We start from the raw sequence: 24,227 nt of genomic DNA, 5'->3' as shown, positions 1-24,227 counted from the left end.
CCTGTCCTTATGGTCACGTGATGTGTAGTTATTCCGTCCCGGAATCTTGTTGTCCAATGAGTGTATATCCTGGGGCTGCGCCGCAGGTGGTCTGTAATATATATTATAAAGAAGAGATAGAATAATTAAATATTATATAGAAATATAGAAAGATAAAGATAATATATTATTAAAAGGTATTAATAAATCAATAGCTATAGAAAATAAAATAGATAATCTCTAAAAAGATTTAAGTAGTACTAAGGTAACTGAAATATATATTATAAAAAGAAAATAAGTAAATAGATAATAATTTAAAATTAAAAAAATACTTAAACTTATATTAATATATAGCTTAAATAAAAATATTATATTATAAATTATAGTAAAAAAGGTATAACTCTTCTTCCTTTTAAATATAGCTTTTTAATTCTTTATAGAGGCTTTATATATATATTCTAAAACTAATATCTTTATTTTAATTTTACTTAATTATTTTCTAAAAAAATAATAGTATCTAAATTATTTTTATCTAATATTAGCTTATTATCTATTATATTAATATTCTAAATCTTATCTTAATCTTTTAATTCTTCCTTAATCTAGTATATAAGCTAAACTAGCTATATATCTTAATAAATATAATTATCTCTATCCCTAATCTTATTATCCCTTTTATAGTTATTCTAATTCTAGAAATAATTATTTTAGTTCTAGTTAGTATCTTAGTCTCTTTTTAGTTCTTAACTATTTTAATTATTTTTTACTCTATTCTCTATTTAATTATCTAAACCCTAACTATTAATATATTAGCCTTATTAGTCTTCTATTCTTATATTACTATTCCTATTATTTTTATTATTTCTATTATTTCTATCTCTTTTATTATTTTTATTATTCCTATTATTCTTTATATATTTACTTTCTAGCTTCTTTAAAGTACTAGTTTATCTTCTTCTTATTATTATAAATATACTATACTACTATTTTATTATTTTTTAAATAGGCGCGGAAGATATCTAAAGACTCCTTTTTAACCATTAGAATAATTAAAACTAAATACAAGTTAACTTCTTTTTAAAATGGATATTTAAGTACTTTAAGGTTTTATATATTAAAGCCTTATAAAAGGATAAGCTTTTTAATAATATAAACTAATAATAAAAGAGTCTTTATAGAGCTAAATATAAATTTAAGAATAGATATTTAGCTAAAAACTAATAATAGAGCTAGTTTAAACTTATCCTTTAACTTAAATAATTAGATATTTAAATTATTCTTTATAGACCTCTATTTCTCTTTAGATAGATTAGTATACTATTTAAGAGCTCTACCCCTTAAATATAAAGATAGGACTCTAAGTACTACCTCCTTTCTATTTACTAATTTAAGATACTTTAGTCTACTAATAAATATAGTAATATTATCCTTCTTTAAATTATAATATATTATATTCTATAGTTATAAATGAAGTTTCTATAGATAGTTATTACTATTTAAATAGTAAGAATAAAGAAAGGGATTATATAAGCTAAAGACTAAAGGTTTAAATAAATCTAATCCTTATAGGCTTGATCTTTCTAAATATATAAAATAGTTAATTTAGTTATATTATAAATTAATATTATATAGTTTATTATTATATGGATAATAACTATATATATTATTTATATTCTTTTAAATAAATAGCTCTTTAATAAAGTTTATAATTAATATACTATTTAATTTTAAAAATATAAAGTCCTAAATGTTACAGACCACCTGTGGCGCAGCCCCAGGATATTGTCACAAGCTGACGGCGCTCCTTGATTACCTAAAGGTGATCAGAGGTTCACACCTGCCGTAAGACAGAAGGTACGAAGGTCTTAGAGAAAGCTTAGGTTAGAAGTGAGTCATTATAGGAGATGGCTCGGTACTAGGGCAAGATAGAATACTATAGCGAGACTATCCCTCAGTTCTAAGTGTGGCTTTAGTCAGTGCCTAGGTTGGATGAAGGCTAAAGGTCCTTATAAGTAGTGAAGACAAAGTTGATCTGTGTTAATGGGCAAAGGGGTATTTGGTAAATATAGTATAAGACAACTAGAATGGTGCTTTATATTGAGCAGTATGGTAAAACTATAGCTGGTTTGATCGCGAGTATAAGACTCTTAATCTTAAGGTAATAAGCGTCTTTATATACATAGTATATATCTAGTGATAGATACGATAGTTCTCCGCCAAGGGGTTCCTATCACTTCTATTGGTTGTTGTGATAGTATCGATAGGAAGCTGCCAAGCCCGTCCTATCGGTCCTATCGCTATTGGTCACGTGACTAATGCCCTCAAGGTCTGGCCCGTGATCCTCCCGTCCAATGAGTGTATATCCTGGGGCTGCGCCGCAGGTGGTCTGTAACAGATATACACTCATTGGATAGAAGGATCACGGGCCAGACCTTGAGGGCACTAGTCACGTGACTAATAGCGATAGGACCGATAGGACAGACTTGGTAGCTTCCTATTAATACTATCACAATAACTAATAGAAGTAATAGGAACCTCTTGGTAGAGAACTATTGTACCTATTACTAGATATATACTATATATATAAAGACACTTATTACTTTAAAATTAAAAGTCTTATACTTATAATTAAACTAGCTATAGTTTTACTATACTACTTAATATAAAGTATTATTTTTGTTATCTTATACTATATTTACTAAATACCCTTTTACTCATTAATATAGATCAACTTTATCTTTATTACTTATAAGGACCTTTAGCCTTTATCTAACCTAGATACTAACTAAAGCCATACTTGGAACTAAGAGATAGTCTTACTATAGTATTCTATCTTACCCTAGTACTAAGCTATCTCCTATAATGACTCACTTCTAACTTAAGCTTTCCTTAAGACCTTTATACCTTCTATCTTATAGCAGATGTGAACCTCTGATCACCTTTAGATAATCAAGGAGCGCCGTCAGCTTGTGACACTAAGATAGTAAAGAATTTATTAAGTTTAAAAAATAGATCTTTATAATAGTTAGTATAACTCTTTAAAGGCAAGGTATTAGTATCTATTATAAAGATATAGAGAGTATCTATAATAGAAGGCTAAAGAGCGACAATCTAAAGTTTAAATATAAGTAGTATAGATAGTATAAATATTATAGTATTTATTAGACACTATACTTATTTAGTTAAAGTATCTATAGTTATAGTCTAGTAAAGATACTTTAAATTATATAAGTTTTATAAGTAAATTAACTCTTTTTAATAAAGAAGTTATTTATATTCCTTTAGCTCTTATATAAAGCTCTAAAGATTAGCTAAAGGTAGAGAATAGTTAAATATAGATATATTAATATTCTTTAAGAATAAATAATTAATAAATCTACTATGAAAATATATAACCCTTTCTAGCTACTATTTAATAAAGCTAATAAAATATCTTTTTAATATCTTAGCCTTCTATATATAATAATAGTTATTCTTTATTCTTTTAATATTAATTATTTAATAGATATAAGGCTATACTTAAAGCTTTAGTAGAATCTCTTAGTTCTAAAGTATTAAAGAAAGACTACTAAATAGAGCTAGCTATTAGGGAATCTTTAACTTTCTATATCTTAATAATAAAGATAGTAATCTATTAGTAAACCTTTATATTTTTAATATTTTCTTTCATTAGTTAAGCTTAAATTAGTATTAAGATAGAATAAAAATATATTAATATAGCTAATTAGTTATAGTATATTAGGTTTAGATATAATAAGTAAATTTACTATAAGTTAGTAAAAAATAGTTAACTATATAAAACTAAAGAATAAGTTTAATCTTTTTAAATAATAGTCCTTTAGTTTTTTAAATAATAAATTAATTATAGTAGTTTATTATTAAAAGGAAATATAAGAAAGTTAAAAAAGAAATAATAAACTAATAAAAGTAGTAGTAATAGTAGTCTAATAGTAGAATCTATTTATTAATAGAATATAGATAAAGAAAGGGTAGATAAAAAACTATAGTTACTATTATTACCTTTAGTAGAAATAATACTATATATTAATATAAAGAATATTAATAAAGGAAATATCTATATAGTATTAAAATAAATAATATTAATAAAAAAGAATAGATATTAAATATAAAGATAGTAATTAATATAATATAGTATAGTAAAATACTATATAGCTAGATATAATGAAATATTATATAGTTAAATATAAAGTAAAAAAAGTATCTTATAGATTTCCTTCCCCTTTATAAATAAGTACTAGAGGGATCTTTTTACTATCTATAGATATAGTAGTAAATAGAGAGATAAATTTATAAGATTTATCTTAAATAGTATCTATCCTTTAATTTTTTAGAGTCTAAAGTAGAATAATTTATTTAATAGTATATCTAAGCCTAATTAAGAAGCCTTTCTTATCAAAGTTATAGATATTATCTATAATAATATTATATTTTTTAATTATCTCCCTAAGCTATTAAAGTATATATAAAAGTTAGTATATATATATTTATTAGCAAATTACCTAATAAATAATATTTATAGACTTATAAAAATATTTAAAGTATATAGAGTTATTTATAATATACCTCTATTAATTAATTATTTAAAGATAGAGATATTAGATCTAATCTTTATATCTCTTATAAAACTAAGCTACCTAATTTACCTCTACTAGCTATTTTATAAGCTTAAATATAAGATTCTAAATAATTTAAGGTATAGGGGATAGTCCTCTTATTACTAATTAATCAATATATTATAGAAGGACTTCCTTTTATTTATTTAGTAACTTTTTATAATATTTTAATACTACTTCTAAGTAGAAAATAATTTAGTTTTTATAATAGCGTGTAAGGGTTATATAATTAATTTTCCACTTCTTTATAGTTTATAAGTAATTAGGGGCCTTCTATGACTTTAAATCTTTAATTATAGCTATAATTATAGCCTTATTGGCCATTCTATAGGTGTTAAGAGTTAGTAATAGAGGGGTGAAGAAATTTACAAGGAGTGAGCATTTACTGGTGGTGAGCATTTACTAGTGAGTCACGTTAGAGCGATGGTCCGTGCATAGTTATACTTTACTGCGGTCTTGATACTCTGGAACTTCTACCAAACACCAACATCAAGCATCGATTTGACTGTTCGAGGATGGCACCAGATCCACAGGCATACATAAGCAGCCATCTGCTGAATACCAAATCCTTGCCCGTCTCTGAACTGTGGCTCTCTCAGTTTCTCTCCAGCCAGCGGCCGGGAGCCACGCCTCTACCTGCTCTCACACAAACTGCTCTGTTCCGGCTGCTCGCCTCGGATTTCACTAGATCACTTACTGTCCCCAATTCAAATTCTAACCAGGTACTGCCCGTGGATATATCCAGCCCAAATATTAAGGAGAGACGCATCCCCGGCCCTGTCCCCGTTCAAGTTCTTGATATAGAGGATATAGGAAGCAGTGTTTGGAGTCAAGTAGAGGCTCTAGAGAGAATCGAAAGAGGTGAAACAATTAGGGGACGGGAAGTGATTCGTACTATCCCTCAAGCCGCAGTGGCTGATGAAGGTCCTAGCAACAACACCGCCGGTGAGGGCGGGAGACAAGCTGCCAACTCTGGCGCCGTCAATGCTGGGTCAGAGCAAACGAAGTCATCAGGACCACACAAACTTATACTGCAGGATGCTAAAGGCACGAAGATGATAGCTATCGAGCTGAAGCCCCTAGAGACAATAAATATTGGAGAAACAGCAATCGGAACCAAGCTACTGATTACAAACGCTCTCGTTGCGCGTGGGATGGCTCTCTTGGAACCAGCATGCGTAACTATTCTCGGGGGTAAAATTGAAGCTCTAGACCGAGAATGGAAAGCTGGACGAAAGGCTAGACTGTTGTCGTTACTGAATCCTCCTGCAGATACGGAGTAAGGAAGGGGGCTGCTTAGTATTGACGATATTGGATTTAAGATCTGGGGTGTTACGTCAACACTTAAGGCTAGATTTAATTCGTGTCGTCAACATTAGGAACAACAACGGCTCAACTCATTCCAACCTTTTATAGACCAAGGCGCTACCATGATCCCACTCAATGCGTTTTTCCTCGTTCCAGCTAGAGAATAAGCGTGGCAGAGGTCCTCGGCGTTAAGTGTGCCACGAGGGGGAATGTTTATAGATGCTGTTCGGACTGCCATTTCGGCGGGATATTTTTCTGTCGATATCGAAGCCAGGGTCATCCAACCTTGTGCCTGACTTGGTGAAATCATTACAGATGTGGTGGCTTGTTCTAACATTTTGGAGGTGCGCGTTGTCTCCGCTTGTGCGTCATATCTCAGGGCCGGAATGCTTGCAAGGAGTTGCACAATTTTCCCAGCGCTGTGGATATCTATATCATTTCTTGTCCTCATGCTTTGCAGATCTGATTCCACGGCTTCGATGGCATCCTCGTCCATATCCAGCAGGGCAATAACGCCCAGAAGTGTAATAGCTCCCACATGTTCAAGATGGTTTTCAACGCATTCAAAAAGCTGCTCTCGAGCAACCAGTCTCTCCTCATCGCCGCCTTTGGCCCAAAGCACCTGTGCAAGCAAACATGTAACGTCCGGCGAATTCTCGGCCTCCTGAATTGCGTCACGGAACATCTCAATAGATTCGTCCATGCGGCCGAGATAGTATAACGCCAGACCCGCAGTCAAATGAGCCGATAACCTAATCGTTCGATAAAGGCCTTTATTACGATCACGTACGCCTTCTTCTGACGTCAGGTTTATCGCAGTTTCGGCACTTTCAGCCGCACCTTCATATTCTAGCTGCCCCAACTGTATTCGAGCCAGGTCGGCTGATGCCTGTGCATACTTCAACAACGTGTATATGGATTCCGTCGACTCATACTCAGCTTCGGCCCCTAAACAAACCACCTCCAGATCTGATTTTGCGTCGGCAAGATCACCAGTACGTTCGGCGAAAAGTGCAGAGAGATGGTGATGGAATAATTCCGAAGGGTCCACGGAACGAAGCTGATGCAGGCCAAATAGCGGTTGAAGTAATTGTGCTGGTATAGTTGCTGCACTAGTGCTGATATCGTCGAACATTGATATGGCATATTGCTGTTTTGGGAAAACGCTATTCGCATTTCCAAGGCCAAATGCATGTGTGAACAGCTCGCGTGCCTCGACGGGGTCCCCGATGAGCATCGCTAATAGCCCCTGCCCCAACCAGGCATGGGCGTGGTCTGGGTCTGCCGATTGTGATCGCGTGAAGGCTTCATTTGCTAGTTGATAGTCATCATTCAAGAGATAAAGGGCTCCTAGGTTTGCCCATACGAACGCATTTCGCTCGTTAAGGTGAAGGCTTCGAACAAATGCATGCTGTGCTACCTTTGGACTTTGCGAAGCCGTAACAACGCCCAATGCGTTCCAGAAATCAGCATTCCCGGCTTCAAGCTCTATTGCCCTTTTAAAACATTGAATAGCGGCTTTGATAAACCCGCTCCGCTTGCTGGTAGTCGATTTTTTGGCACTTGAAGATCGTCGCGTGTGAGCTCTATATTCAGCCCACCCTAGGTTATACCATGCCAATGCTTGAGCGTGGGTATCTTTGGCAGTAGCAGAGAGGGCGTACTTGAAGGATAAAATGGTCGCGTACATGGGGGTCAAGGGGTCCTGCCTGTCAATACTCTGAGGGTTTTCAAAAAGAGTTTCAAAATTTTCTCCAATTCCATCCAGATTGGAAACAATATTGAAAGCTGCGCTGTCACACTTTGTTTTAAGTGTGGTTATAAACGATGCGATGGGCATGGATGACGACTTGTCATTAACCCAGGAGAAGACCGAAAAGGCGTCACCGATGGATTTCCATAGATTGAAGCCGCTGGGTTGATAGTTTACCACAGATAAGCCTGTCTCGATTGCCCGTTTTGCGGTTTCGGCAGCTTCCCCAAAAAATCCAGACTCAGCGGCCTTCCATGCGCTCTCAGTTAGGGTTTGCAGTAACGCAACAGATACACCGAATTTCTCGTTTCTCAGTTCCATGACCTCCTCATACATCCTAATAGCCACTTCGTAGTTCCCGAGCTCTCTTTCTAGATTTGCCATCATGTATTTTGAGTACCACACCTGGCCTCTTTCAGACTCCGGTAACCGAGCTTCGAGTAACTCCGCATTTTGGAAAGCCTTGGTGGCAGCAATGTATCGTCCCGAGTTGTAGTAACTTTCACCCAATCCGACCCAGCACTGATAGTCATTGGGCGAGATCCGTAATGCGGTTTGAAAATGGACGATACTCTTTGCGTAACGTTGTCGGTTTATCTCAACCACCCCTAGAACAGCGAAGGGCCAGCTATGTCCGGCTCTCTTAGACCCTGGGGACGGCTTTGCCTTTCCTGAGTCCACAACTCTTTGCGCAATCGCCTCAACTAGGTCCCATTCTCCTTGATCTGCGAACTCACGAGCTAACCGTTCGGCTGCCATGATCTCAGACGATGAGAGCTCGACTGCTTTATGGAAGCATCTCTGGGCTCTTTTTTTATCCTTTTTATAGTCAGCGTAGTAAACTCCAAGACTAGAATATGCCGGTGCATAGTTCATGTCTGCTTGTATGGATGCTAAGAATTTGGAATAAGCACCATTCCGGTTCTTTCTAGCAGAGATGGATGAATCCAATTCCCATTGGCAGAATCCGATGCGGTACAGAATCTCAGCTCTTAGACTATACCAACGTGAATCCAGGGGTTGAACGAGCGGGAGAGTTTCTTCAAGGCCTTCCAAGGCAGCTTCTAGCTCTCCATTCTGAACCTTGCACCAAAATAGTTCGCTTCGCACTTTAGCATTTTTCTCGTCTCTCGACATCGCCTGGGCTAGTAAGTCCATAGCGGCAATGTAGTCATGACCTTCCTCTAAAATCAACCCCAGCCCAAGGAGACAGCTATCTTCCTGTGGTTTTCGCGCAAGTATATCTTCAAATATAGCTTTCGCTTCTGGGTGATGCCTGGGTGACTGGTATGGGATTAGTGCGGAAGCAAGCGTGATATTAAGTGAATCAACAGTATTTTGCAGCTTAAGACCCGTATTACGCCGTATATCAGCGTTGATAGCCAAGCCTTTCCGAGATACCTTTACAACGGTCTGGAATTCCTCTAGATGGGAATATACCTCACCCATGATCCGATGAGCTAAGACTGACTCGGTAGCCTGTTCTAAACCCTCGGCCATCAAGAGCAGATGGTCTTCAAACATGGTTTGGATTTCGGATTCAGCATTTCCTTCCTTTTTGGCTGCTTCTTCTTCTTCCTTTGTTTTCTTCTCTGGGGGGAAAGGGGACATGTCGGTGTTCAGAAAACCTTTGAGTACCTTACTGAGGCCATGATCTGGGAATAGGTCAATGAAGTCTCTCAATAGCGTCACATCTAATCCAGAAAGGACTCCATTATCGCTCCAATCAAGAACTATTCTCCATGCCAGTTCAAACGGATGTTTGATGATTACCATACCACGGGCAGCCTTTCGCACCACTTCGCGTTTTCCCGCTTTCTCCTTCGGGGGGAGAACACGAAGGTGGTCATAGTGCCTCTGAAGGAGCTTTTCCTCGTAAGAACGGCGTGTTCCGTCGTCGTTTGTCCAGTCGACGATTCCCTGGTACAACTCGTTGAGCACTCCCCGATTAAAGGCCTCAAGTTTTACTTCCAAGGTAACCTGGTCAATCCGTGCACCTAACCTGGTCCGCCGTTCGCCGATTTCACGATTGATAAACTCTTTCTCTTCTTGCTCGGCGAGTTCAGCTACACGAAGGTAGGTCTCGGAAGGACGAGGAACCAGTCCTTCTACACTCTTGTAGATGGGACTGGTTGGCAGCTGCAGCTGGAGAGCATGGATGTATTGGATCTTCGATCCTTGGTCTTTTACAAATTTGATATACTTGTCCAACACTCCATGGGCTCGGGTATATTCGTCACTAGCCAGTTATTTAGCAGCTACTTCCTTGTTGCCGGGGGGGGGGGGGGGGGGGGGGGGGGGGGGGGGGGGGGGGGGGGTTCAATGGACAAGCCACATACGTGTCTCCAAATATATTGCATAGATTAATTACTGCTTTCCCGTAGCTTTCTAGCCTCTTGGAGCCCTGGGACTCGTACAAGCCGATCAGCCCTTGCCAGGCTGTCTTGTCGCTATCTTTAATCTTGATCGCAGATCCATATGCCTTTTCAGACGCACTATGGTCGTTGAGCTTGTCCCTGGCCAGACCCAGGAATATATGGCTTGAAAAGCAGTCTAATCAGCAGTTGTATGCGTGAGGATGGGCATCAGGTACATACGCATGATAGTTTTGGGGGTCCTGTGTGCACAGGTCAGATGCCTTCGACGCTGCCTGGGAATAGTCTCCGGCATCCAGATCCGCCCGGATAGCCTTCAGGGCGCTCTTGGGAGGCATCTTCCCGGGTTGGACGGGCTCGAGGCGAGGCTGTAGGATTGGTTACGCCTCTTGATGGTGGTTGTACTTTACTTTCTTCTTGTTCCGAGTCGAAATTCAGCCATATCGTATACGTATGTCGTATTTCGTATGTCGTATCCCGTATCTCGCATGCGTATCTGTATCAGAACGACATCAAACTCCCACTCCTGGATATGAAGAGAAGGCCATACACGCAACGAGGGTTCTCCGTGATACTTATATAGAGTAGAAGAGCCCTCAACACGCCCTTCGTCCTTTATGCTCGAGTGCAAGAGATTAGTCATCCCCTGTGTGCATAAAAACGCCAACAAACCCAAGACGCCTGGTGGAGCCCCGAACTGGTAAGTGTGCACGAGCTGGTGAGGTCACTCGGGTCTCTCGGTGCGGCCGCCAGGTTCTCCCCATTCCGCCATGGAGAGAAACGAGATAGACCAGACAGTCCCGTTCTGATTGACCTTATATATATACATATGCATAGAGAGTGCCTACGTTGACCGCCCGTCCTAGATTCCTCGTCGTGTCTCGCCGGCGCTTCCGTCTTCCGTCTCCCTCCCAGCTATCGATCGAGTTGAGCTCGGCCAGCTGAATCTCCCACGTCTCTCCCGCCAGCCTTGGGACCCAAACGACGCCAGATGGCTCCTCTCAAACTGCGTGTCGAGGGGAATGTTTTCCGGGACTCTCACGACCGAGAGGTCATCTTGAGAGGAATAAACCTCGATGCCACGGCGAAGTATCCGAGGATACCGGACGTCCCATCGCACGAAGTCAACGGGTTCTACGACGGGGACGACGTTTCCTTTGTAAATAGACCGTTTACCCTCGAAGAGTCACACGCCCACTTCTGCAGGCTCAAGAAATGGGGGTACAATCACATTAGATATGTGTTTACGTGGGAAGCAATCGAGCATGCCGGGCCAGGCCGGTACGACGAGGACTGGATCACATTTACCGTCGAGATGCTGAGGATCGCGGGATCCTATGGCTTCTATGTATATATGGATCCGCATCAGGATGTGGTAAGAAAAGCAGATTGCTTGCATGTCCAGACAAATAACACTGCTGACTCTCTTACCGCCAGTGGTCCCGTTTCTCAGGCGGTTCCGGGGCGCCGCTATGGACGCTGTACGCTGCAGGTCTTGATCCACGAAATTTCCATGATACTCAGTCTGCTCTAGTTCAGAATACGTACCCGGATCCAGCGGCATTCCCTAAGATGATCTGGAGTACCAACTATACCAGACTCATCTGCCAAACGATGTTTACCCTCTTCTGGGCTGGAAAGGACTTTGCTCCAAACGCAATCATTGACGGCATGAATATCCAAGACTATCTCCAAAACCATTTCATTGCTGCTTGCAAGCGTTTAGCAACTAGAATCCACGAGGCTGGGGACCTAGAAGGTTCAGTGGTCATCGGATGGGAAAATGTTAACGAACCTCACAGGGGTATGATCGGAATTCCAGATATATCTGTTATCCCGGCCGATCAACAACTGCAGCTCGGGACGTCACCAACGGCCTTTCAAGGTATGATGACAGGCTCAGGTTTCCCCTGTGAAGTCACACAGTGGGAATTCGGCACTTTCGGACCAACTCAAACAGGCAGGACGCTAGTTGACCCAGAGGGGAAATCTGTATGGCTCAAGGTTGATCGTGCCGATTTTTACGGCTGGAAAAGGGATCCTCGATGGAAACTCGGAGAGTGTATCTGGGCGCAGCATGGAGTATGGGACCCTGCTACGCTGACATTACTACGCAAGGGCCACTTTGGCACTCACCCTAGGACTGGGCAAGCATTGGATTATGAAGGTTTCATCAATACGTACTTCCTAGAACATTATCGGAATTATCGTGATGCTCTGAGGAGTGTTGATTCGAGCATGATCATGTTCTGCCAGCCACCTGTACTAGAAATACCTCCAACCATCAAGGGAACGGCGGATGATGACCCCAATATGGTTCATGCGGTCCATTTCTATGACGGACTGACTCTAATGTCAAAGCATTGGTAGGTAGCTAGGACCCAGAGATACGGTGTTGTCTGGCTAACTTTTCTTTAGGAATCGGTACTATAACGTCGACGTGGTTGGAATACTTCGTGGGAAATACTGGATCCCGGCATTTGGTCTTAAAATCGGCGAAACCGCGATTCGAAACTCCTTCCGTGATCAATTGCACTTCCTTCGTGAAGAGAGTTATAAAAATATGGGCAACCACCCTCTCCTACTAACGGAAACTGGTATTCCCTTTGATATGGACGATAAGCATGCATATAAGACAGGCGACTACTCCAGCCAAATAAGCGCCATGGACGCGAATCATTTTGGTATCGAAGGCTGCGGAGGTAATGGGTACAGCCTTTGGACCTATGCTAGCGAGGTATGAGTCTATATGTCTCCCATTTCCCCAGGCAAAATATATTCCTTACTGATGCCTTTTTTTTAAAAGAATTCACACAAATGGGGAGACAACTGGAATGGAGAGGATTTGTCGATTTACTCGCCCGACGATTTGGAACTACCAAACGGGAAGTCGCTAGCATCCGGTATGATCACATTGGACCCTTCTTCTCCATCTTTCTCGCAGAGTAGAGCCGGCTTACAAACTATTCGGGTTGAACCGGATAATTTGAAAGCAGCTCTCCCTACCGCATCGATTACTACCGAATCCCAATTAAAGGACGGCGAAGAACACAAAGGGTTCCGTGCTGTAGAGGCATTTGTACGGCCCGGCCCGGAAGCCGTACACGGTCGCATAACAAAGCATGGCTTTGACCTACAAAACTGTACCTTTTCGCTATCCCTAACCGCCGACACCGCGACCGTCACCGATTACCCGACTCTCATATATCTCCCTGAATTGCACTTTCCAAAGGACAAATCCGAGGTCACTGTAAGTGGTGGGAAATGGGAGATATTCTCTCAAGAGTTCCAGCTGGGAACCGTTCAGTTCCTGAGATGGTGGCATGCCGAGAGTGACCAGACTATATCAGTCCATGGTGTCAAACGCGAACTTGCGGGCGTCGTTAATCCGACTGACGGCGAAGGATACATCGAACAGTGCAAGCAACATTCATGCACGTTAATGTAAATGACTTTAGCTTGGAGTTTTGTTTATACTTGATGGGGGTTTTTTGGTTCTTTGTTTTACCCTGATTGTTGTTCTTGTGTCAGGTCTCTACCGTGTATACTTTACGCGTCCATGAACATTTTTTATCCAGCGGGGAATTCGAGTGCTCAATAAATATTATTACATTAAATTTACTTTCTGAGCTGCCTGGTTATGCAACAGCTCTCCCCGTCGATTTCGTACATATAAAATAGCCGATGCTTCATCTACTTGTTGCTTGGTGTTCAACCATGTATGAGACAGCCGCAAGATACCAAAATCTCCCCACGGTAGCATCTCATATCATATTCTACCTGCGCTTTGCAGGATATAAAAATGTCGAAGATCGAGGGTCACTTGGTGCGGAGCTTCTAGTTTTAGAGCCGCGAAAGTTCCACCAAACTGTGGTTTTGAAACACCTTCAACAAACATCTCAAACTAAAGGTGAATGGATTGACCCAAGGTAAACAAACACCAAGGAGAACATAGTCACAGTCAAAGGACCTATAAATAGGCACCGTCTTGCCAAAGCCTCAGTCTTTGATTACCTTTATATACATACACCCTTCAACCGGCTGCCGACCCCAGACGCAGCGCGGACTCTGAAAAATTCTTCGCCACGCTATTTAGACACCAAACGCCAAAACCTGACCCAACTTCGACCACTCCAGACCAACTGCATTTATATATTGATCGCGTGAACCCGACTCTGCAGCCACGGAAAATAGAGAAGGTCGATGGTAGGGGTATGGCTGATTCTATTCCGCAAAATGACGGGAACGGGGGAGCCCCTCAGCTGGCAAGTATAATTCAAGCTCTCGAAGTTATACATTCGCCCGCGTCAACGAACGAAGTCAGGAAGCAAGCCTCGGAGTTTCTCGAACAGCAGAAGCATGAAAAGGCAGCTATACAGAACGGCTACTTTTTAGCTGCAGACAAGAGCCATTCCCCCGTAGTTCGGCACCTCGGATTGTCCTTATTGGAACATGTCTTACGGTACAGGTTCCTGGAACTATCTCCAGACGAGCTTAACCATACAAGAGGGCTCGTTATGCGCCTTGCCGAAGGGCTTCAGTATGAGGACCCGTCTTACATCCGTAACAAGGTTGCTTCATTATGGGTGGAACTTGCGAAGCGTACCTGGGGTGTCGACTGGTCGGGCATGGATGAGTCGTTGGTGCAGCTATGGGGTGCGACTTTTGCACATAAAGAGCTTGTGCTTATGGTCCTGGAGACTTTATCGGAGGATATAATTCATCAAGAGGACACGGCCTCGTCTCTACGGGGCACTGATTTGAACAGAGCACTAGTCGAAATTTGCACTCCATATGAAGTTTTCAAGGAGGTATACCCAACAAGGGACCATCACACCGAAGTCCGTTGCGGGAGCGAGGGCTGGCTTTTCAGAGTCTCTTCCTTCTTGGATGACTGTGTGCGGAACTTACATGCATCTGCGGAGGCCAAATCTTGTGCAATAAAGTCCTTGAGCTGTCTTCGCTCGTTTGTTGCGTGGGCTATACCGATGGCGATAGCTTCGTCCCAGTGTGTTACGGCGATATGCCACGCGCTTACAGTTGAAGACGACGCTATCCTTCTGGTGAGTCCTAGCACGCGTTACTAAATTTTTATTACGGAAATCTTTATTAACCTGCTAAGCATAGGCGGTAGTGGAGGCGTTGCACGCATTGTATGGGCGATCAACATATGACATTGAGGAATTCCAAAGACTTGTGAATATAATTTATCAAAATGACCATCTTAACCTCCTTAGGAAGTTATATGAATGGTCAATTGTCAGCGCCGATAACATCATCGAATCAAAATATTCTATATCCAAGAAACTATCCGAGGTTCGCTTGTCACCAAATAATGCTCAATGACCGCGTCTGGCTAACTCATGATCACAGTTAATGTCATATATTGCAGGGTTCTTAGAAGAGAAAAATGTTGACTTTACGAAAACAGTCGACCTCCCTAGTCTTTTCTCCTTTCTAATTAGTATCCTCCAGCACCCTAGCCTTGTTGTATCCATCCCGGTTCTTCATTCCTGGTCGAGGTTACTGGCCTCAGACCAAATTGGGGGATTGGAGATTGTCAACAGCTTAATAGGACAGCTGTTGGAGATCTGTTCACAGCGCCTTGTGCGATATGAGGCACTGCCTGAAGATTCTGATGATCCAACTGTTGTGTTCCTTGGTGAAGATATCGATACAATACCAGAGAGGCACGCCTTCGTTGGTAACTATCGAAGATACTGCAGCCAGGTAATTGAGGTCATCGTCCAAAAACACACGCTTGAAGCAATCCCTCACATTCTCTCTCGGGTTGATAACTCCCTGAATAACATATACGCTGGGAGCGCTCCATTTGATAGTGAGTTTTATATCTCAAACGCCCCATTACAGCATAGATTTACTAAAGTAAATAGTGGCCACATTCCAGAAACAATCGATACCTGCGCTGCGTGCAGATATTCAGTTTACAGTTGTTGAGGCAATGCTTAAAGGCTATCTCAAATGGAAGGGTTCCTTGGGTTCTGAGCCCCAACAAGATGTAAGTGGTTATTTTGAATTTTATATCAGACGTATGTACTCGTGTGTATATGTGATAAATACTGATGGCTGTATGAACTAGGAACAACAGCGTCTGGATATTGAAGGTACACTTGAAAACTGGGCTATGAGCCTGATGGATCGCAATTTTGAAGTACGCTATCTATTGACCAGGTGATAAAGAATAAATACTAACGGGGAGTAGGATCCAAGTATAAAGCAACGGGTACTACGATTATGTGTTGACTTTTCAGCGAAGGCACTGGTAGATCGGCCGAGTTACGCACTGAAAGTCCTTGAACACATCTTGATGGTTCAAATCCCGGACCGTCCAGAGCATTCAGCTTTCTCTGACTCAGTGAAGGAGCTCTACAGTATGGCTACTTACGAAATTAGGAGACTTGCGATTGGATATGCCGACTACTTTGCAGTGAGTTATTTTGCGATGCTCCAGGTGAAATGAAGCTTACTTACATAACCCTAGAACTATTACGAACCGCTGGAACAGAAGGCGCAGGAAATAGGGCAAAGACCCAATGATGAAGGGCGGCCTCAAATGGAGCTATCTGCCGTCCTTTTAATTATCATGTACGTTTGAAATGTGGCCAGATTACTCTACCATAAGGTCTAACCGGAGTTCAGGCAACGGGCTCGGAATGTAGACCCATATCTTCGACAGTCTCGATTAAATTCGTTCATTGAGCCCATAAGGCAATCATGGGCCAGCGAACAACTGAAGCTGATGCTGGGTTCATTTAAAGGGTTTTATGAAGTCCTTGGTTTGGATAAAGTACGCCCCTATCTTCAGGAACGGGAAGCGCAGAAGTTAGAGGACTGGACCGCGGTCCCCCTGGACGCAGAAGGGATACGTATCCAGGAGCACCTGAGTGTAAAATTTCAGGTATTTTCTCATAACTTCAATACTAAGAAATACTGTGATTAACCAAACCCTCAGGAATTACCCCTACGCTCTACGCGCACATTGCTTGCTGTATCGACAGAAAGGGTAAAAAGGGACGAGCCGGCATATCAAATCGCAGTCGATCTATGGAAAGATACCGTTCCGATAATCCTACCGACTTTACTGCAGCTTATTAGGTACGTGTACCTCCAAAGTCCTATACTGACACTTATCTAATAATCTTAGTCATGCCCACGCCTTCCATAATCCTGATAACTGGGAAGGGCTTCCTGAGGATATGCGCCCAGTTGTAGGGCGAATTTTAACAGACCGATTCTGGCAAGCTGGTATCTCAAGCGGGAGCAGGCAAGAATTTTACTCAAAAATAGCTGGGTCAAAGGTTACGTTAGAAGGACTTTCATCATCTGTTCGCGGGAAAGTGAGGGCTGTTAGAGAAGCTTGCTACTCTGTCCTTTTTAGTATGAGCAGACTAGAAGATTGCTTTTACGGATTTCAGGAGCTGCCCGTCCCTCTATCGCAAGCTCTTTATAAGGATGCTTTCTCCCTCTCCTCGCACCAGTTCTCCATTTTGCTGAATATTTCACGGTGTCTCATAGATGATTGCCCGGTGGCTGTCCGGAGAAGTTTTCTACCTCCCATGATGTCGGCACTATTTGCACAACTCGATAGAAAAATTACCACCGAGTGGGACATCATCCAGCGCCGAAGAATAGGTGTAGTGGATGATGATCTTACTGAGGAAATGAAAGATGAGAGTATTCTCCGGCAGCTGACATACTCAGCAGTTATTATGGTGGCCAGCTTTCTGGATCCTCAACGGGAAGGTTAGTACTCCCCACGCTATCACTCCAGATTCATGTCAATATGCATGGTTTTGACATGGTGGCTAACTTAATGTGAAGAAACGTCCCAGGGCCCTTCGGAAGTAGGCGAACTAGAGACCGGCGAGGGAAGCAAACCTGAGACCATGCGAAGTTTCATTCTTTCCTCCACCCAGATTCTTGAACCTGTCTTGTTATTCTGTACACATGCCTTACAGATGCATGATACACGTTGCTGCACCATAATAACTCGCGTCATTCGATCTATATTAACCGAATTTGTCCCTTCCGTTGACACACCGACAGCAGCTACAATCCGTGAATTTATCAGCAGCGAAGTTTTGAAGGCGTGCATAAATTCCGTGCATGATCCATACTTTGTGGACATGCAGAAGGATCTAGCACAACTCATTTCTACAATATGGATTTTATACGGCCCTACTACCAACACACCAAGGTCCATTATGTTGAGCCTACCAGGAATGGCAGAGGCAAAAGTAAAGGCGACCGAGGAAGCATTGTTATGTTCTACCTCCGGCCGGCAACAAAAAGCTCTCGTATTGGATCTGCTAGAAGGCGTGAGAGGTGTGAGGATTAGCGAGCAGGGACGGATTTTGGGCACAGCCTCAAGCCGTAGAAAAGAGCGCAGCGCAATGCAGGCGCGTTACATGACCACGGAAATGGAGGGGCAGGAAAGCAAGAAAGTCGATGTGAATGACGGCGCAGATCTGACATTTGTTGCCGACATGTTTGGTCAGACTTAGAATTGCAAGCTTGAATTTGCCCAATTCATTTAAAATGTGGTCAAACCAGCAAAATGTCTGGATCTGGCCTGGGTGTATAGACGTATATTAGCTAGAACCGTTATATATCAAGTGTGAATCTACAATTACAAAAAAAAAAACCCCAAGAGTAAATGAAATTCTTTTTCCGTCTTCAACTATTCAGCAGCAAGCTCTCTGACATCTTACATCATCTCGCCGCTCGAAAAGATTTCAATTGTTGCTTGGTAACTAACACAAGCAGCCCTTGAGTATAAAGGGCATCCCGGCCCCCGCAATTGTTTAACATGTAAATTGTACAGAGCTCGACTAAGGAAATCAAACACTGGCTCCCATTTCTAACAAAGTTGTAACAGTATAGGTAAATTCCAGGTATTTTATGCTAGATATTTATACAGGGGACCCTATTTCGAAGGAGCTGGGGTATACATGAAAGTTGGTCTCACGAATCTAAGAATTTAAAGAAACAGTTAAGCAAGGTCCTAGATGGGAACATGTACAACAAACGGCAGCGTATGAGTAGGGGGATTCGAGAAACATACCGGTCAGAGTTGTATATTTTGGTGTCAGTTCCAAGCAGCTCCTTCTCTCTTGCTTTGTCGGCAAAGTACCGTCTTGCCTGGTCTCGGTCTTCCTCGGCTTGTAGCATGGGGATAAGGTGAATTCGGGACCAAATCTTCTCTCGAGCAAGTTCACTATTAATTGTAGAGGTCTCGTTAGCACCCTTGAAAGAAGAAGAGTACACCCCGTTGCGATCTCAATGCTAAATGTAAGGCAACTCAGGGCCAGGCCGCGGTGGTGTTCGGGGACTTACTTTCGCTCGCGGGTACCAATGAAGAGTTTGTACAGTCCGTAGGCCATTATCGCATGCATTCCGATGAGGTAGTAGACGGGTCGGAAACCTCGGACAGGTAAATTGCGCTGTTTGGAACCGAGGGAGAATTAGCTATTCGGTTTCATAAAATGGAATGTTCATCCCCAGAACGGCGTCTGGAGCGTTCGAGATCGGAGATAAAAGCGTACCTTGTACTGTACGGGGCGATAGCCCCCAGCCGGGGGCATATCCTGAGGCATTGTGACGTTTGAATGAGAGATACACACCGGTGGTGATATAGTATGTTCGTTCGAGGTTGGAGTTGACGATTTGATAACGAGGTGTTGTGTCACGTGATTTGATTTATAGCCGCCACGCCATTGGTGGAACAGTTGAACTTCTACCTTGTATCAATTATTTTTTTTTTGACGGACAGATTCAACCGACTCAATCAACTATTGCCGGAGCTTTATCATACTATGGAGGCTGAAGAACGACCAAGCAAGCTTCAGAAGACGGAGCACGAAGTGACAACCGCGGATGTCGCGACTATAATGGCAGCACCGGGCCCATCAAGCGCCGGTGAGACTGGCATCGATGATACTAAACCCGATGCGAAGACGGAAAATTGCACCCAGAGCGCTATAGATACCACGGCCCTTTCAGTACAGACGGAGAAACCTCTCTCGAAAAATCAATTGAAAAAACTTGAAAAGCAACGCAAGTGGGATGCTGGGAGAGAAAAACGCAAGGAATACCGGAAAGAGAAGCTTCAAGCAAAAAGAGAGCGAAGCCGGGCCATTAAAGCTCAGCTTCATGCCAATGGCGAGACTCTAACGCCCGGAGTGCATATTGAAGGGATACTCCCTGATAAAAATAAATTAAGACAAGAAGCTCGCGCCCGAGCAGTTAACGTTCCACTCACCTTCATTATTGACTGCGATTTTGATGAACTTATGAGCGATAAGGAGCACAAGTCGCTTTCATCTCAGATAACGCGATGCTACTCAGATAATGCGAAGGCTCGCTATAGAGCGAGTCTAGTTATAGCGTCCTTCCACGGCCAACTTAAAGAACGTTTCGATACAACGCTTTCGAAACACTATGAGAACTGGAAGGGTGTCAGGCTTATCCAAGAGGACTTTGCTACGGCTGCGGAGGCCGCGCAGGCACGTATGCAAGAGATTCGTCGGCCTAACATGGAAGGCATGTTTGCTGAAAAGTCCGGGTCCGACACGGTGAAGGAGGAAGCAGAAGTGGTCTACCTTACCAGTGACAGCCCAGATACTCTGACCGAACTTAAACCCTACAGCACCTACATTATTGGGGGGATTGTTGATAAGAACAGACACAAGGGCATCTGCTACCAGCGAGCGATGGAGAAAGGGATGAAAACAGCCAAACTGCCCATCGGGGACTATATGCAGATGGCCAGCCGGTTTGTGCTAACCACGAACCATGTTATGGAGATAATGCTAAAGTGGCTCGAGCTGGGTGACTGGGGCAAATCGTTTTCCATGGTTATGCCGAAGAGAAAAGGGGGCCGGCTCAGGAGCGAGGCGGGCACTCCTGCCAGCACCGAGGACGGGAAAGATGAAGACGAGATAGACGAGGAAGAGGTAGACGACGTCGACGATGATGCTAAAGCAGTCGATGGCCCCAGTGACGACGCAAAGTAGCTAAGATAATATTTTTAACCGATCTTTGATCCCTTCTTGAACCCCTTATTTTGATAGAGAGTGGCATTAAACATTATATGCCGTGGCAGTTGGTGATCTCCGCTCAGAGCCCGCGACGTCCTTGTTGTCATTGGCTAAATGCCACTAGTCAAACTGCTTTTGCCACAGTTTTGCCTGTTTTTGTTTGTTTTTTGAAGGAAGAAAAAAGGCCGAGATAAGATAGCAAAGGCAACCCCTCCATCAACCTTCACCAGCTCTTGCTCCTTGCCACGATCTAGCCTAGGACTGTCGCTTCACTCTCGCCTTTGCCTGGCATTTTCGTGACTTTACCTTCGGGTGAGCTGTATACACTGCAGCAGCCATGTTTATGCTCAGAAACGGTAAGCAGCTCGCTGGTCTCAGGCCTCTTACCCCTCGCTTGATAGCTACAGCATAGAGCGCGCTATTCGCCAGCGCAGGGTTGAATGGTGTATTTCTGTCTGCGTGCTTGGAATATAAACAAAATAATAGTCTGATTGCAGCTGCTAACGTGTAAGATTTATAGTGGGCAAGCTCATCTTCGGCGACGCTGCAAAGGAGTCGATCATCGAAATCCCTCAAGGCCAGCTTTATATTGTGCGACCGCTCTCCCCCAAGGGATACTCTGAACTTATCTTCAAGGACGCTGCGGCGAGCATCAGAAGGACCGGCCAAGAATTCCAATACCAGCTCGTGATCCAAAGAGCTTACGAAGAAGGCGAAGAAGAGCTCTCTGCTGAAGGCGACGAAAGCGGTGAACTCGAGGGATTAGGCGGCGACAAGGACGAAAAGATCTTCTTGGTGGACGAGAGCCTTCGTCTTCGATCCGAAGTTCGAGAAGAAGGCGAGAAGGTGATCGCTTGGAGAGACCTGAGCGGTGACGTCGGTGACCTGTACGAGTTCGTTTGCGATCCGTCGATACCCCAAGAAAAAGTCGCGACATTTCTTCTTGCGGCGGTAGAGTGTCAATACGAGCGCAAATACCGCCGTAGCGCGCAGCAAGCATCGGACGAGCAGCTCCAAGAATTTGATTTTGAAGAGGAGAGTCCAATCCCCAACGCGAGCCCAATAGCTACCTCAGCATCACCGCATCCAGCATCACCAACCTCTAAAGAGTCTGCAACAGCGATGGCGAAAGAAGTCGTCTCTTCCAAAGGAAGAAACCAGGATGCAGTAGCTCAATCCTCGGAACAGACGGTGGCACCTCCATCTGCTTCGATTCCCACTGCGACTGAGATTCTTGCGCAGGAGACGGCCGAGCTTCACCTGTTTGATTTCAACAGTGGCACATTTGTTCTTCAGGACCCATTGGTCACTGCAACAGTTTCCGAAATTGGCTCCTGGGATTACTGGCTACAAATTACTGGTACTGAGCGGGAATGGCTAGGACAACCAGTCGTGGCTGATATCAACCCGGTATTCAACTTTGAGTATTTATCATTTATCTTTAATCATTACACAGAGGATGGCTCCGCGTACTCTTGGCTCCTGCGATTCAAAGATCAGACAGTAGAGGAGCGGTTTCAAGAAGGATTGATGCAGGCACTATGGGAGCGCCTAAATGAAATGAAGTGGGCAAAAGCCAAAGAAAATGACCGCGACTACGTTCTGGAGGCATTTAATGATCTCACGATGGATGATAGGGAAGAGGACGCCAAGGAATTGGAAGAAGAGGAAGAAGCCGAAGAAATCGCGGAGGCAGAGGAGGAAGAGGAGGACGATGGGCAAAGGAGTGAGCATTACGATGAGGATGAAGATGAAGACGACGTTGCTACTCGAGATGATGATGGAAATGTCAACTCCCAGCTTGCTGTCGGATACAAGCACGATCGATCCTTCGTTGTCAGAGGATCTAAAATTGGTGTCTTTAGACATACTCCCAATAACAACCTCGAGTTTTCAACCAATATATCGAAAGTTGAAACCCCAGATGGAAAGTTATTCAGCCCTAAGAAGGTTATGCTTCATGCGGAAGATGCGAATATGATCCTTCAGAACGAGCAGAACCCGAACTCTCTATATCGCATGGATTTAGAGTATGGCAAGGTTGTCGACGAATGGAAAGTGCATGATGACATTCCGGTCCTATCATTCACCCCTGAAACCGTAAGTTAAGCAAGAAAATAAAAAGTGATACCTGTACATTTTGATTTGCTAACAGTGAACATCTAGAAATTCTCTCAAATGACATCGGCGCAACCTTTCGTGGGTCTTTCGCGGAATGCACTTTACCGTATCGACCCTCGTCTCGGCGGCAACAAGCTTGTTGATGCGGACCTGAAGCAATATGTAAGCAAAAACGACTTCTCTGTTGCCTCAACGACAGAGAAGGGATACCTTGCTGTTGCTTCAAACAAAGGAGACATTCGAATGTTTGATAGACTTGGAATTAATGCCAAAACCCATATTCCTGCTTTGGGAGAAGCCATTTTCGGATTGGATGTCTCTGCTGATGGACGATGGGTGCTCGCTACCTGCCGTACATATCTTCTCTTGATCGATGCTCTGCAAAAGGACGGCAAGAATGAAGGGAAACTCGGCTTTGAGAAACCATTTGCCAAAGACTCAAAACCACAGCCTCGACGTCTCGGTCTGCAACCTGCCCATGTTGCTCAATTCCAGCATGAAACCAAAGCTCCCCTTTGCTTTACCCCGGCACGATTCAATACTGGTCTTGACTCTTCGGAAACGTCCATCATCACCGCTACCGGACCATTTATTATTACTTGGAACTTGAAGAAGATTCTTCTTGGCCGCAAAGACCCATACACTATCAAACGGTACGCAGAGGAAGTGAAAGCAGATAATTTCAAGTTTGGAAGTGATAAGAATGTCATTGTTGCTCTGCCAAATGAGGTCAACATGGTTGCGAAGCAAAGCTTCCGAAAGCCAACCAGGGAGAGTATTGCCGGGCCGCCAGTCACTCCTGGTCGATTCAGTGCTGGAAGGAAGGCCAGCCGACTTGGGCGAAATGAGATCGTTAACAGCCCATACTGATGATAACTATTGGCTAGCGGAAAGTGTCGACCGCTATATCAAGTCATAGAAAAGCTATATCTCTTTCTTTTGGTTTCTGGTATTTCTTATTGGCGGTAATTTTCCTCTGCGTTTTATGCCCTTGTTC

At 42.9% G+C, this 24,227-nt stretch overlaps 5 protein-coding genes across 5 annotated transcripts; 3 read left to right on the top strand and 2 right to left on the bottom strand.

The window, feature by feature from the left end:
- Nucleotides 1-6,134: 6,134 nt before the first annotated feature.
- Nucleotides 6,135-10,387, bottom strand: GIQ15_01705 (superkiller protein 3; the record flags this gene model as incomplete). The annotated part of the gene is made up of 4 exons (XM_033549122.1): nucleotides 6,135-6,176; nucleotides 6,235-9,913; nucleotides 10,014-10,214; nucleotides 10,272-10,387. 4 exons carry the CDS (start codon nucleotides 10,385-10,387, stop codon nucleotides 6,135-6,137), a joined length of 4,038 nt encoding a protein of 1,345 aa, XP_033410073.1.
- A 653-nt stretch (nucleotides 10,388-11,040) lies between these two features.
- Nucleotides 11,041-18,574, top strand: GIQ15_01704 (nuclear import and export protein Msn5; the record flags this gene model as incomplete). Its single annotated transcript, XM_033549121.1, has 16 exons — nucleotides 11,041-11,424; nucleotides 11,487-12,415; nucleotides 12,468-12,786; nucleotides 12,856-13,493; nucleotides 14,110-15,112; nucleotides 15,177-15,365; nucleotides 15,423-15,888; nucleotides 15,944-16,068; nucleotides 16,150-16,221; nucleotides 16,273-16,497; nucleotides 16,552-16,655; nucleotides 16,710-16,968; nucleotides 17,023-17,165; nucleotides 17,215-17,278; nucleotides 17,486-17,813; nucleotides 17,892-18,574. 16 exons carry the CDS (start codon nucleotides 11,041-11,043, stop codon nucleotides 18,572-18,574), a joined length of 5,931 nt encoding a protein of 1,976 aa, XP_033410072.1.
- A 422-nt stretch (nucleotides 18,575-18,996) lies between these two features.
- Nucleotides 18,997-19,666, bottom strand: GIQ15_01703 (NADH:ubiquinone oxidoreductase 14kD subunit; the record flags this gene model as incomplete). Its single annotated transcript, XM_033549120.1, has 4 exons — nucleotides 18,997-19,042; nucleotides 19,135-19,287; nucleotides 19,407-19,513; nucleotides 19,616-19,666. The coding sequence occupies 4 exons, from the start codon at nucleotides 19,664-19,666 to the stop codon at nucleotides 18,997-18,999; spliced, it is 357 nt and encodes a 118-aa protein (XP_033410071.1).
- Nucleotides 19,667-19,885: 219 nt separating this feature from the next.
- Nucleotides 19,886-21,085, top strand: GIQ15_01702 (tRNA m(1)G methyltransferase domain-containing protein; the record flags this gene model as incomplete). The annotated part of the gene is made up of 1 exon (XM_033549119.1): nucleotides 19,886-21,085. One exon carries the CDS (start codon nucleotides 19,886-19,888, stop codon nucleotides 21,083-21,085), a length of 1,200 nt encoding a protein of 399 aa, XP_033410070.1.
- Nucleotides 21,086-21,446: 361 nt separating this feature from the next.
- Nucleotides 21,447-24,100, top strand: GIQ15_01701 (Vid27 family protein; the record flags this gene model as incomplete). The annotated part of the gene is made up of 3 exons (XM_033549118.1): nucleotides 21,447-21,465; nucleotides 21,630-23,209; nucleotides 23,276-24,100. 3 exons carry the CDS (start codon nucleotides 21,447-21,449, stop codon nucleotides 24,098-24,100), a joined length of 2,424 nt encoding a protein of 807 aa, XP_033410069.1.
- Between the last annotated feature and the right edge of the window lie 127 nt (nucleotides 24,101-24,227).

Source organism: Arthroderma uncinatum, assembly GCF_011692745.1.
Source record: "Arthroderma uncinatum strain CBS 119779 chromosome Unknown scaffold1, whole genome shotgun sequence".
Taxonomy (NCBI): Eukaryota; Fungi; Ascomycota; class Eurotiomycetes; order Onygenales; family Arthrodermataceae; genus Arthroderma; species Arthroderma uncinatum.
Note: the sequence above shows the minus strand (reverse complement) of the source record. Positions and strands in the feature narration are given on the sequence as shown.